We start from the raw sequence: 14880 nt of genomic DNA on the forward strand, positions 1-14880 counted from the left end.
CTGTGGTAAGATTTGAAGAAAAGGGATGAGATGTTGTATGGATTTTAACAGCCCTGGGAAGACACATTTAAGGAGAGCAGAAAAAAAAAGTGGGGGTACGCTATTTTTTTTTTTGACAGGCAGAGTGGACAGTGAAAGAGAGAAACAGAGAGAAAGGTCTTCCTTTTTGCCGTTGGTTCACCCTCCAATGGCCACCACGGCCAGCGCACTGCAGCCGGTGCACCGCGTTGATCCGATGGCAGGAGCCAGGTACTTATCCTGGTCTCCCATGAGGTGCAGGGACCAAGTACTTGGGCCATCCTCCACTGCACTCCCTGGCCACAGCAGAGAGCTGGCCTGGAAGAGGGGCAACCGGGACAGAATCTGGCGCCCCGACCGGGACTAGAACCCGGTGCCAGTGCCGCAAGGTGGAGGATTAGCCTAGTGAGGGGGTTCACTATTAAGAGACTGTCTCACTATTCCATATAAGCAATGAGAACCTGAATAAGGTAGCCACAGCGGTGTTGCAGAGGAGAAAGCAGAGACAACAGGAATTTAGGAGTTAAAATCAATGAGATTTTGTGATTGATTTGATGTGGTTGAAAAACAAGATGGAGGAGCCAGAGAGTCTGCACAGGGTGCTGAGATGGCTGAGGCTGCCATCCACCAACAGAGGAAACAGGAAGGAGGAAAAGGTTTGGGGGAAGGGTGAGACGATGAGTTCTGCTTGACAAATGATGAGTCTTGAGGTGCCTGTGGGATATCCAGGCAGTGAGCCTAATGGAATCCAGGCCACAGGCTTGCAAGAAATGGCATTGCCTCAGACTTCATTCCTAAGGCCCAATTTTTATGATTTAGGATAACATGCCTGTATTCTAACCATCAACTCATTCACTACCAGACTCCTAAGAGGGGACCTTTGTGCCCAGGTTCCTTCGGACACCTTGGCAAATCACCACACTAAACTGACCCTAAGAGACTGGTTAATAGACTTCCAAAGGAAGCCATATGGCCAGGCTGATTAGGATCTTATTGAGCTGGATATCCATCAGGGGAATATTCTACTCCCTGATATATTCTCTTCTAGACCCTGAATAGGCTATTTGGGAGGTGGGTGGAAGGGGTACAAGAGTGGGGGGTGAAAGGGTGGGAACATTTATTTTGTATTTGGTATGTGCCCTGTGCTGTGAGGTACACTTCACATACATAGTATTACCTAATCCTAGGTAAGCATACTGTCTGATATCTAAGCCCATGCATTTTCCTGTCTACCATACTCCACAAGTGTTGATGCCAACCACATGTCAATCTTTCATTATCTTATAGAGAAAAAAAAAAAAAACAGGGAAAAATAGAAAATTAGCCTTAGCTTGTGAACTGCTAACAAATCATGTGGTCCAGATAATGACATTATTGTAGCCTTATACCATTTTGTCTGTAAAATGCATGTGATTCACATTATAAAAAAAAAAATTAGAAGCTTCCAGTCTATCCTCCACTCCTCAGTGATGGCTACCAAATGTATCATTGCTAAACCACAAAAGACTATGTTAAAGTAACATTTGTTAAAGTGACATTAAAGGCTCTGGATGAAAACCACTAGAGCGGGAAACTGAAGCATTAGAGTTGAAACTTCTCATAACTTGCTTGTGGTGCATGGCACGGACAGTGCAAGCGCTGTGAGACCACCCACTGATTCAAGGTTCCCACCACCGCAAAGAGACATAACAAGAGAAAACTGTGAATACCCTGGCTTTTCACAATTCAGATGGGACCGATAGTATTTCTCTTAAAGAAATTATTCAGTGCCTCTCCGTATCTTCCCAGTCATATTTTAGAAACAGGAAAAAAAAAAAAAGGCTGATTTTTTCTTCAACTTGGTTTGGAAAAGCAGGATGTGAGACGCCTCTCTCACTTCTCTCTCCAGCCAAGAGAGGACATCTGTCAAGTGCTAACAGGATTATAATCCCCTCCTTGAAAGGCATAAAGACACATTCAGGGAGCTACAAGGGTCAAGAGTAAGCTACAAACTAATCATGGCTCCTTCCTGTGCCAATGCCAGTAAATATTATAGACCTGAAATGTACCTTTCACAACCGGAAACTCCAGCAGGCAGTGAGAGATGTGAGAATAGAAGGAAAAAGGGACCTTTGGGGTAGGGTCTGCCCTTCTTCAGATCAGCTCCAGCATTTATTTACTTAGTGAGTCCATCAACAAGCATTAGTTGAGAAGCTACAATGTTCCAGGTCTTGAGGAAATAGAAATTTATAGGAGACTGGTTCCTTCCCTCAAGGAAATCATAGTCTAATTCCAAGGCAGTCAAGCAAACACACAATTAAAATGGCACAGCATGCGTGTCACAACACATTTGCAGTAATTGCTCTAGCAGCACAAAAAAGAAACCAGAACTTCCCAGAAGGGAAATTATATCAGTGGAGACTTCACTAAGATATTGACACTGAACCTTCAGGTATCAGAAGTTGACTTCAAGATATTGATAGAGAAGCAAATCTGAAGCACAGGAAAGAGCATGTTTAAAAACATGGAATTGCAAACAACAACAACAACAACAAACTTGTACTAAGTTCAGCTGACCAAAGTTTAGAATGGAGGGTGGTCTCATGATGGAGGATATGATTAAAGACATATTCAAATCCTAGATTGCAAGGAGCTTTTCATGTGGGGAGAAGATATTTGGATTTTATTAAGCCAAGAATGAGCTCTGTAGAGGTTTTTAAGCAAGGAAACAATATGAGAACTAGATCTTTTGGGAAATGTTCAATGGTTTGTCACTTAATGAACAGGTACATGATATTAGTTCTTCTATGTGTCAGGCAGGGGCATGATAAACCCAGTAGAGAAACTGGGAAGGAAGAATCTGACACCAGAGTGAAAAAAAAACAGCTCTGGTACTGAGACTATTGGCATTGAGAATTACTCCCTTCAAATGGGGCACAGTTGGAGTAAGGATGAACCATTCAAGTCCTCATCCCATTCTTTTCTTCCATGCCCACATGAGGGAAGACAAACAGAGCAAATTACCCTTACACTCACATAAGATTGAGCCCAAGAGGAAAATCAAGCAAGGAAGCAGGCAGTAGTGAGATAGGATTAGTAAGGTGCCAGAAATCTCTGAATATACAGAGAAGCAGGGCTTCCTCACTAAGGGGTAAAGATGCCCCACTTTGGGGGACTATGGTTTTAGCCTCCCTAAATGGCCATCTCTGAGTCTCAGGAAGCAATAGTAAAGAGATGCAATGACAGTCATTATATGTTTTCCCTAGGATTCCGCACTCAAGAAGCCAGAATAAAAATGTTCCAATAGTCTTGCTGAGTTATAAAGGCCCTATTTCCAAAGCATGGAACATACTGGGTTGGTCAGAGGTACACAGAGTAAGGTTGCCAGAAAGTGAGTCTCCAAGTTCAATAATGTCCTGGAAAACACTGGAATACATAGCCTGAGTCAGGATGTCCTCTTCATCCCACTGGCATCTTAAGTTATTATGGTCCGTGATCAGCACAGGTCAGAGGATAGAAATCTGAATGCCTCAGGATGCTTGCAACAGGTCCAGTCCTACACTGCTGTGCCCCTCCTGGGAAAGGCAAATGATGGAGATGAAGTTAGACTATTTGCTGCAGCCTCTGTGCCAGTTTCGTTTGAGAGGGGAAAGCCATGTCTGCTAAAGATGAAAATGTCCTGTTTAGTCTTCCGCTCCCACCACCCTTCCAAAGGAGCTCGGAAGAGGACAGACAGGAGAATCAAAGCCCATCCTATAGGCTCTTAAGGAAGTTTTCCAGATAGACAAGACACCTTGAGAAAATCATGTCTTCTTTATACTCGGCTTCTAAACTGGAAAGGAGCAAACAAGATACTTGCTAGAAATCAGACACAAAAATCAAACTAGGTTTCAAATTTTACTGGGCTTCTTGTTTACCTAAAGTGTTAAGCTTATCTTCCCAGTCTTATACTCACATACTAGTATATACAGCATACGTCACTTAACAATGGGAACACATTATGAAAAATAGGTCCTTAGGCAATTATATCCTTGTATAATCAGAGTATACTTATACAAACTAAGACAGCTACGATGTCACTAGGCAATATACTGTGATGGGCTCACCTTTGTATATGTGGCCCATAATTAACCAAAATGTCATTATGTGGTACGTGACTGTATATGGAAAAAATTTTTTTAAAAAGTCCTAATTTCAGGGAAAAGTCCACATAAACTACAACTTGAGCCAACCCCACTTCCCCATACATTACCAGGAGTTGGTAAACCTTAAAAGGAATACTGTCTGACTCAAGCCAGACAACTGGCCCCTTAAGAACACATTTATAATTTATTTATAGCTTAATATTTTCCACTGATAGGATTAATAAATCATGTTTTCATTCAACTGGTTTTCTCTGAGGTACGAATTTCTCTATTTTGATACCAGATCTTAACATGTTTTATTTTGCTTGTCCATTTTCCAGTTCATTTTTGCAGCTACAGGGAGAAATTTATTGGTCTGTATTGCCGCCTTTCTGCTGTTGTTGAGCTGGATTCTCTGAATACTCAACAGTCCCTAAGGGAGGCGATCTCAGACAGCGAGGTTGCCGCTGCCAAACAAAAACACCAGCAAGTCTTAGACTTCATTCAGGTAATCGTTTGTCTCTGCTGAGGTGGAAGGGAGAAGGAGAGGCAGGGTGGGAGGGGTGAACATCAACCATGGGAAAGAAAAGCAGTCTGGCTGGCTCAAAGAACTCAGCATACAAGCTACCTGGTGATTTAGTTAAATGTGGAGCTCAAGAAGATGTGTGTTTACAAACAAAGGCTTAAGAGAAAACTACAGATAAAATCACAAGATTACTAAGAGCTTTATCAGTCACCACCATAGGTAGCAGTGGCTTTCCATTTTAAAGAGAAAACCCATCCCCAGAAGTAATAGAATATTACTTTTACCTGAAGAAGAAGTAGAATATTCTTACCTGGTAGCCCCCTGATAACTCCAACAGAAAGAAAAACTATTAATTAGCTTAATATTTGAGGTGGGGCAAGGGGAGAGAGGGAGACAGAGGAGAGAGGGGAGGGGGGGAGGGGTAAGAAGGGGAGGGAATAGGAGGAGAGAGAAGGAGAGAAGGAAGAAAATAACTCACCAGTGTACATTAACACAAATCCAGTTAGCTCTAAGAATCCTACAGTTTGGGACTTTTGTCTGGCAACAGTTGACATGTTAACATGTGGCTAAATGAGGTCAGAAAATGTGTTCCCTGTCCATGGAAAGGCCTGGTAGTGTCATCTCAGGGTCTAATTTGGATCTGGCCTGAAATTACCTCTAAATTCCCTTGGTCAGAGCTTAACACTCTGTCAGTTACCCAATGCACAAAATTAGTATAATAGTAATATCCTCGAGACCGCCACTGTAGTACAATGGATAAGCCACCGCCTGTGACACCAACACCCCAGGAGTGCCTGTTCAAGTCCTGGCTGCTCCACTTCTGAGCCAGCTCTCTGCTAACTCATCTGGGAAGGCAGCAGAAGATGGCCAAAGTGCTTGAGCCACTGCCACCCATGTAGAAGACCGAGATGGAGTTCCAGGCTCCTGGCTTTAGCCTGGCCCAACCCCAGCCATTTGGAGAATAAATCAGCAGATGCAAGATCTCAGTCTTTCTCTGTCTCTCCCTCGTTAACTCTGCCTTTCAAATAAAAAAAAATAGTAACAGCCTCATGATAAATATCACTATAATAGATGAGGGTATTTCCAAAAGTTTATGGAAAATGAAAACAAAATATAAGCTTACTTGAGTGCAGAAGTATTCTGAAAGTCATGTATAGTTTTTTCATAATAAGCAATTTTTTTTTTTTTTTTTTTTGGACAGTGAGAGAGACAGAGAGAAAGGTCTTCCTTTGCTGTCGGTTCACCCTCCAATGGCCGCCGCGGCTGGCGCACTGCGGCCGGCGCACCGCGCTGATCCGATGGCAGGAACCACGTGCTTATCCTGCTCGCCCATGCGGGTGCAGGGCCCAAGCACTTGGGCCATCCTCCACTGCACTCCCTGGCCACAGCAGAGAGCTGGCCTGGAAGAGGGACAACCGGGACAGAATCCGGCGCCCCGACCGGGACTAGAACCCGGTGTGCCGGCGCCGCAAGGCGGAGGATTAGCCTAGTGAGCCGCGGCGCCGGCCTCATAATAAGCGCTTTCCGTGAACTTTTTGAGGAACTCTCAATTTAATTTCATAAACATTTGTTAAACATCCAGACATCAGGCACTGCATGAGAAATGCAAAGTTGAATTAAAATTGTCTCTGAACCTAAGGAGTTTAAAATCCAATAGGGTAGACAAGAAATGTATGTAAATACTATTTGTAAAATGTGTGAAGTACCAAAAGAGAAATATAAAAAAAAAAAATTCTGTGCCTAAACAAAGATCTAAAAATTTACTTTCAGTTATAAGAAAAGTTGATAGAGGGGCTATAACTGATAGGTAAACTGGGTCTAAAAGGATAGATATGATAATAGTTAAGAGAAATAGAATGTAGACTATTTATGGAGAAAGTATAAACATACAAGGCAAAGCAAGCAGAAAAAATAGTATTTGGAGAATTAGTAGTCAAGGGTTAATGAAGCATAAACTGAGTGATGAACAGCAGTCAGAAATTAGGCAAGAATGAAAGATGGCAATGCGATCAGATCACAAGGGCTATGTTAAAAGCCAAACTAAGAAATGTGTACTCTATTCTATAGGTAAGAAGGAGCTAGCTGACATTTTAGAGAAACTGGGTTATAGCCCATTATAGCTTTGTTTAGGACAGATTCAGGCAGAAGGGATTTTTTTTTGTATGTACTGATACAGCCACAATGGTTGCTTATTGAAAGCCTTCATTCTGGTAAGACAGGCTCACCAATTTACATATCTTTCCTAGATTTAAGGAGAATTCTAAAAATAGGAAAACCAGGTAAATTACAATCATCTAGACTGGGGATGGGGAACCTTTTTTCTGCCAAGGGCTATTTGGATATTTATAACATTCGCAGGCCACAAAAAGTTATCAACTTAAAAATTAGCCTGCTATATAGACTTATTGAATTTCAGGTCCCACTTGTGGTTGCCTTGTCGCAGCCAGACCAAATGATTTCACTGGTCAGACATTCCCCACCTCTGATCTAGATGAAAAGTAATGATGATTAAGATGAGGAAATGCCCTGAACTCTGGGCAACTAAATCTAAGTCCCGATCTTTCCTCGTGTAAAATGGGAATAACAGTAATAGTACTACTTCAGACTGTTACTCAAAGATTGAAATGAGATAATGCATGTATAACACTCAGCAAAGTGGCTGTACATCATAACATGTAATAAATTCATTCATTCATTGATAAGAATAAAAATCCTTTGAGATATGAATATGCAATACTTGAGGTTTTTTACGTATGCAGGAAGAAGATACTATAATGACCCTTCTCAAGTGATGAGCTGACAGATTTTTAGGGTTTTCCTACTTCACTAATTCTGTAAATGTGTTATCCTGGGTAACCTCTCAGACTAAAGAAATAACCTTTGAAAAGTTGCTCGCTGTCTTAAGAGTGTACTAGTTAAAAATTCAAAACATTTATGTCATTTCGCTTCCAGTAAAAATCGAACACAGATGGTGGGGAAAGAGTGGGAAAAGAAGGCAGGGGCCCAAGAACAGTGTGGAAGGCTGGCTTATCTTCTGAATCCAATAGTGAGGAAGACAGTGAGAAAGGATAACAATGGACCAGAAGTCAAGGAGCACACATTTTGAGTCCTGAATCTTCTACTGATAAACTCTTCAGGGGTCTCAACTGCCTAATATGCATAATGAAATGACTGGACTAGATGACTTATAAAGGCCTAATAGGGCGCTAACATTTTATAGCTTACCAACCAGAAATATTTTTAGAGAAATTCTTCTCTAATCATGCCTTAGCTTGTGTTTCTGTCTCATTTCACTTAAGCTACCCTGAATTCAGTATGTTCACCCAACAATGATAGTCTGTCAACTCAAATACCTCCTAGAGTTCTTGGCTTCACTGTCATTCACTGACTGCTATCCTGGCTCCTTTCTTTTTTCACCTAGCCTAGTACTCTACTGCCTTTTTCTCTTCATATTCATCACACCATTTAGTGGACTGGATAAAGGCAGGCCAGGAATTCCTCAAAGTTCTCTCCTGATCTAGGCTCCCATAGCAGGTAATTTGAGAGCTCCTCTTCCCTCTTAGTTGGCCAGGAACACACAGAGTTGGATAAAAGCCAATTCCCAGGAGGTTCAAAAAATAATTTCTTGGCCAGGGTAAAACCAGACCATCTCACAGCACCCACAGACTTCAGTGGACCACCTTGGGCTACCCAACATGAATGACTTCACTGAACGCCAATAATTCTAAGTCATCTTCCCCACTCCCCGCCTGCCCCCATCCCCTTATCTATGTTGACTGACCCTCTTCTCCCTCTCCCTCCCTCCCTCCCTCCCTCCCTCTCTCTCCCTCCCTCCCTCTCTCTCCCTTTCTCCCTCTCTCTCTCAAAATGAAAACCAGCTGCAGCCACTCACCCATTGGTGTTCACAGCTCAGCCCACCACACACCATAACCTGCAGAGGCGAGCGCCAGTCGCAAGAGCATTTGTATGAATCCAGATCTAAGACAGTGTTGAAGTCACTACACAAACCAAACATTGTAAAGAGCAAGGGAGTCTATGTAAATACAGTGAGGAAAAGAAGCCAAGGAGTACAGCCAGAAAGGGGGAGGGCTGGACCATGGGAGGTGTAGAAAATCACAGATAAGGTACACAGGCTTTATAGACAGCACACACAGCAGAAATGTCAAAGTGAGTGTAAAAAAAAAAAAAATAAGAAAGAGAAAGGAAAGAAATGTCAAAGCGTGGAGACCTGGAGCTTGGCATATTTGAGCTGCTAAAGCCTAAAGGGCAATTAGGCTATAATTTATATACTGTAATGCTTCAAATGCTCCTAAGCTGTTACTAGAAACACAGCTCATTGAATCAAGCCAATTTATCATTCCCTCAAGCACCTTGTAGCTGTGCAGTGAGAGAGCCAATCACCTTTACATTTTAATAAAAATATTGTCTTGCCTGAGTACAGAGAAAGGGGTGTAATTTATGAGATGAAAACTGAATTTTTTAAAGGACAAAGTGAGAAATGGATGCAGAACTTTTAATCAACAAAACTATGGAGTTTGTGGTCTTTTTAAAAATGTGTCAGCACGTCTTTAGAAGCTGAAGTTGGACCTTAAAATCAGGGGGGATTATGTTGTCAGTTGCTTTTAGATCAATAGTATACAGTAAAATGGGTGAAAATTGTACTTCTTTTTTGGATCTATTTAGCTAAGTCCCATTAAACTCAAACTACAGGCTTCCCTGTACCTATGGTTACTTCATTTTTCTTAAAACCTCTTTACCTCACCAGAGAAAAAGAAGCAAACATTGTTTCAACACAAATCTTAAATGATTTATACATGAAATCTCTGTCCATCCCAGAATACGCTGAAACAATCTTATCCAAAAAGAACAGAAGGGTTATTATAATTGAGTTCATTTTTGATGGCTACTGTAATGAATTAGAACAAACTTAAGTGGCTTAAAACAACAGAAATGTATTTTCTAACAGTTCTGGAGACCAGAAGTATCACATTCAGGTGTTGGCAGGGCCATACTCCCTCTCAAGGCTCTAGGGGAGAATCCATTCTCCGTTTTGTCCAGCTTCTGGTGGCCAAGGGCCATTCTTGACCTGTGCCCACATCACATAAATCTGCGCCTTAATCTAAATCTCGCAGCATTAAAAGTAGCTATACATGTGTAACTTCACCCAATCATCACAGCAACCCTGTGTGATATAAAAGGAAAAATGTTTTGTCACATTTTAATAGTAAGGGAACTAAGGCTAAGAAAGGGCAAGTGACAGGCTAAAGGTTATTACAGAGATAATAAGTGATGTATCCAGCTAGAATCCTGGCCTTCTACTGTTTGCATTAAATGAATGACACAGTCTCTCAGGTAAAAATTGCAAACTATTAGCAATGACAAAGAAAAGATATTTTCTGGCTTAGCAAAAACTATGTTTAAAACATTTTACTCTTGCTCAAAACCAATACTGTAGAACATGGATCATAATGGACTCTCTGGAAGTCTTACTAAGTTTTAATAGTAGTTTAATAACTTGATGTCTTTACTCTTTTATTCCAAAGCAAATAGATGAAGTGTGGCGTGAAATGAGATGGATCATGGATGCTCTGCAGTATGCAAGATACAAACAGCCAGTTTCTGGCCTGCCCATCACTAAGCTGATAGACCTCTCAAATGAGCAGAACCTAAAAAAGATCAATTCTACATCATCACATATAGACTGTCTTCCATCACCATCACCATCCCCAGAGATGCACAGAAGAAAGGCAATGAGTGGTAAGCAGTAAGATCTACAGTTCAATGCCTCCCTAACCAGCATTTTCATCCTCTCCTCACAGGTGAGGTTCTTTGTGCTAAGCTATTAGTTCCATCAAGTAACAGGAAATACCATTCAGTGGTAAGAGTCTAAAAGCATTGAGGGGACAAACTAGAAAAATGGAGAGAGAGGAAATTAGTGGAGGGATAGGAAACCTGAGATCAACTCCATATAGATTCCAGTCCAGTTCTAGACCATCCCTCCAAGATACAAAAGGACACACAGCAAAGATGAGGCTTTAGACATGTAGAGTGGGGACTGCTGGATGCCAGGGAAAGACCAAGTCAGCCAGGGAAATCTAACTAAAATCATATGAGGATGGAGATCAGGACCAACCTCTAGTAAAGAGGTGCTGACAAGAATGAGGCAGGAAACAGGTCCCAACCTGGGTAAGAGCTCCAGGGCAACTTCTAATATTCTGAGGTAGAAGACAGGAAAGAGAGAACCCTTGGTGAAACTAGACTACTGAAACTGAGGCCAAATAAGTAGCTTAGCATCATGATCGAATATGAAAAACTTACAAGCTGGAAGAGAGGCCTAGCAAGGCACCTCCCCTTTTAGAAACTAACACTGAGTTGACATGGCAAATAAAAACAGCAAAACCATGACTGGGTTCACAGAAACTTCTACCTTTATAGTTTTAAGCAAAGAAGAAGTAGATGAACCCAAAGCAATACTATATAATATTCTTTCCCATGACATGGTGAAACTAGTGCCATTTTTCTAGTCAATTAAAATTATGGTCATTCAAAGCATTTTTCTTTATTCTATAGCTTACTAGAGTTCCAGTTTTGTAATTTTCATAATAGTATTTTTAATAAATAGTTCTGATTTGTGGGCTTATCCTATAGGGGGCAGCATGGTGTAGCAGAAAGAGTCTGGGCTTAGAAATCAGAGACCTGGATTCAAATCTCAGCTTTTTTTAACCAGTTGTATGAACTTGAACAGATTACTGCATTCAAGTCTTAGTTTCTATCTATGTAAAATGAGGATAATATCTATATCTTGAAGAGTTACTTAACAAATAAAACAATCTGCATCAGAGATGTACAAAAATCATATATGCTTATATATGAAATACATTAAAGTAATTTATAAATATATTTAATGCTGTTATTATTATAAAAAATTTTAGCAAGGGGATGATCCTTTTCTATAAATAAGTTAGTATGTACTCCTGTTTTTAAAAACCTCCAATATCTAAAAACTAAACTTGACAACTAAAAGAACTTATTTAACATTATCAAAGGAGTCTATAACATCAAATAATTCAACAAAAGAATTATTTAAATAGAAGTTTCTAGAATGCATTTTTATAAATTCCCACCAGGCTTGGGTACAAATTAAATATCATCTTTGCCAGAAATTAGAGCAGAGACAGATTAACATTAACCAAAAATTGCATGATAACTGCATATGTGCTACGGAGTCTACTAGAAATGTTAAACCTTACATTTTTAAGATCAGAGACCTCTTCCTGGAGGCAACAGAATCCAGAAGAGTCATGTAAGAAGGAACTGAGAAGAAAAAGAGGAGAGCATTAGATGCAGAAGCAGCATATTGTACAACTGTTCTGTGGTTTAGGGAACTAGAAGCAGTCTGGTTAAGAGTATAGATCTAAAGATACTTTTCTTTTTTAGGGTTTTTTTTTTTGCTTTTAAAATATAGTTACTGGTTACCTACTACCTACATGCCAAGCAGTCTTCAAAATAACAGAGATACAGTGATAAACAAAGTAAAGTCTCTGCTCCCATAGAGCTTACATTGTAGAATGAGTGACAAACAATGAAAACATAAACAAACAAGATAATATCAGATAGTGAAAATTCCAGTGTATAATACAAAACAGCAATCAGAGTGGGAGTAGGCAAGGAGATGCTGATTTCACCAGGATGATCAGCAGAGACCTATCTGCAAAGATGACATTCAGGACAGCCACAGAAAGTGGAGGCAGAAATGCAAAGATCTGACTGAAATATTCCAGTCAGCAAATCAGCAAGACTCTGAGAAGGGTGAGGGATGGAAAGAAGGCCAAAGTCCTTAGAGCAGAATGAACAAAGAGGTGAGTGGTAAAAGATAGGGTTGAAGGGGAGATAGGGCCTGAATGGGCAGGGTTCTGTATGCCCTAAGAAGTTTGGAGTTTACCCTACTTGGGACAGAAAGCCATTGGAAACTTGTAAGCAAGAGGATTGGTATGATCTCTACAACTCTTTAAAGTCAAATCTTGCAACTGTATGAAGAGATCACAGAGGGAAAATATTGGAAGCAGGAGATCTAACAAAGGAGATACCAAGCTTGCAGGCTTGGATGACTCTCAGGGTAACAAGATGTTATTTACCAAAACAAAGTAAGAAAGGAGGAGAAACAAGCTTGAGTGGTGGGGCGTGTTGAATCTGAGCTAGCTTTGGGACATTCTTCATAAAAAGAAACATTCAGGAGAACACAAGATGTAGAGAGTCCACAGCCCAGGAAAGAAAACCAAGCTAATAATACAAATTTAAGAAACTGTTGACATGTACATGATGTTTGAGCCTGGAAAATGCTCGAGTTCCCCTAGAGAGAGTAGGCAAAACAGGAAGAGGAGACTGTGAAAGGATCCATGTGGAATGAAGTAGCAAGACTTCCTAGGCTGAGAAGGAACAACCAGAGAAAGATTAAAAAGAGGGTAAGCAGTGTAACAAAAAGTGTCTCAAAAGATGGAAAGAGGTTAAATAAAGCTGAAATGCTTCCATTATGTTTGCTTTTATCGATGAGGGAAGCATCAATAACCTCAATGAGAGCAATTTGTGAAGGGAAAGAGCTAGACGCAGAACAGAAGTAGATCAGAAAGTAAACGCAAGGTGAAGCAGTGGGACAGGATGATGCATTCTTAAAATCTTGGCTGTAAAAGGCAAGACGGAGGGAAAGCAATAGCTGGAGAAGTACAGAGTTCAAAGGGCATTTTTTTACAAAAAAATGTGTAGGAATGAAATGAACATTTTGTGATATGGTTGTCTTTTTTAACCCTTGTTTATACTACTGAAGAACTGTGGTCTTTTCGACATTTCACTTGCTGAATATTATGGATTGTGGTGAATTAAGCCTGTGAACACAGAGTAGATTAAAATTATGTCTTTGTGGCCGGCACCACGGCTCAGTAGGCTAATCCTCTGCCTGCAGCGCCAGAACACTGGGTTCTAGTCCTGGTCAGGGCGCCAGATTCTGTCCCAGTTGCCCCTCTTCCAGGCCAGCTCTCTGCTATGGCCCGGGAGTGCAGTGGAGGATGGCCCTAGTTCTTGGGCCCTGCACCCGCATGGAAGACCAGGAGAAGCACCTGGCTCCTGGCTTCGGATCAGCGCGATGCGCTGGCCGCAGTGCACCGGCCACAGCGGCCATTGGAGGGTGAACCAACGGCAAAAGGAAGACCTTTCTCTCTGTTTCTCTCTCTCTCACTGTCCACTCTGCCTGTCCAAAAAAAAATATGTCTTTGCAAAAACTGATCAAGAAAAGGAAGGGAAAGAAGTGTGGTTGTCTTCTTGGAACTGTACCTATGAAATACATGAATTTGTTCTTTATATTAATAAAAAAGAAAATATAAAACTTATTTTATTAAAAAAGGGACTTTTTTTAAGACAGGAAAGAGATGCTCTCTGATGTCCCACAGTTAGTATAATCTACAAACAACTTTCCAGTTTTCCTTCTAACTTCATAGTTCATCTGCCCTCTCTGCTCACAGAACTTTCCAGTGTTCAATCTCTTGGCCACAGGGTCCTTAGTGGGTTCCTCCTTGGCTGTATGAGGGTGGCCTCCTCTTTGCCATAGAAATGCCAGACTCACACTGGCCAGAGGACAGGGTTACACACTCCCTGCAGGGTGTATCTGGCCAATTACTTTCAGATTTTATTACTAATTTAAAATGTGAGTGATCATCATTCTGTTTCTTAAAATATAACTCTCTCTTGGGTCCATTTATTTCTCTGAAGCCAAGATTCCATGGGCTGTGAAACACAAAGATGTGGAAGGCAGCAAATGACAAATGGAATCCAGTGACAGGGAAGTACTGTTGAGAAACACTGAGCATCTTATCCCCTGGCAAAAGCAGGAACATTTCAGAGCAATGAATTCTACCACAGCATACTCTGTCTTCTCCACAAGTGTGACCACTTCGAATTGTTTGGAAACCATTAATGAAAGGGGAAAATATCCAATTTAGAGGAACATCCCCGCTGGGGTTACTCACAGGGCAAAGTGTGCAGCACAATTCCATTCTGTGTGGGTCTGGTTCACCTAATTTCTAAAGGGCCTGCTGGAAATACACAACCTATCACAAATCTAGCCTCTGGTACCAGCATACGATCCTGCTTTAAGGCTGTTGAGTCCCTTGGATTTGTTTGTGCATATCTGTTGGGAATGAGGAGGTGGGGAGTATGTGTGGTTTTCAAAACACAAAGTAGAAC

At 41.1% G+C, this 14880-nt stretch overlaps 1 protein-coding gene across 1 annotated transcript in view; it reads left to right on the forward strand.

Annotated features, from left to right (window-relative positions):
• ANKFN1 (ankyrin repeat and fibronectin type III domain containing 1) overlaps nt 1–14880 on the forward strand; it is a 522795-nt gene that overhangs the window by 492436 nt on the left and 15479 nt on the right. The window contains exons 19-20 of the mRNA XM_051825489.2: nt 4463–4629; nt 10191–10404. Of these exons, the coding sequence (XP_051681449.2) occupies nt 4463–4629; nt 10191–10404 (381 nt within the window). The remainder of the gene's footprint in view (nt 1–4462; nt 4630–10190; nt 10405–14880) is intronic.

Source organism: Oryctolagus cuniculus, chromosome 17, assembly GCF_964237555.1.
Source record: "Oryctolagus cuniculus chromosome 17, mOryCun1.1, whole genome shotgun sequence".
NCBI lineage: Eukaryota > Metazoa > Chordata > Mammalia > Lagomorpha > Leporidae > Oryctolagus > Oryctolagus cuniculus.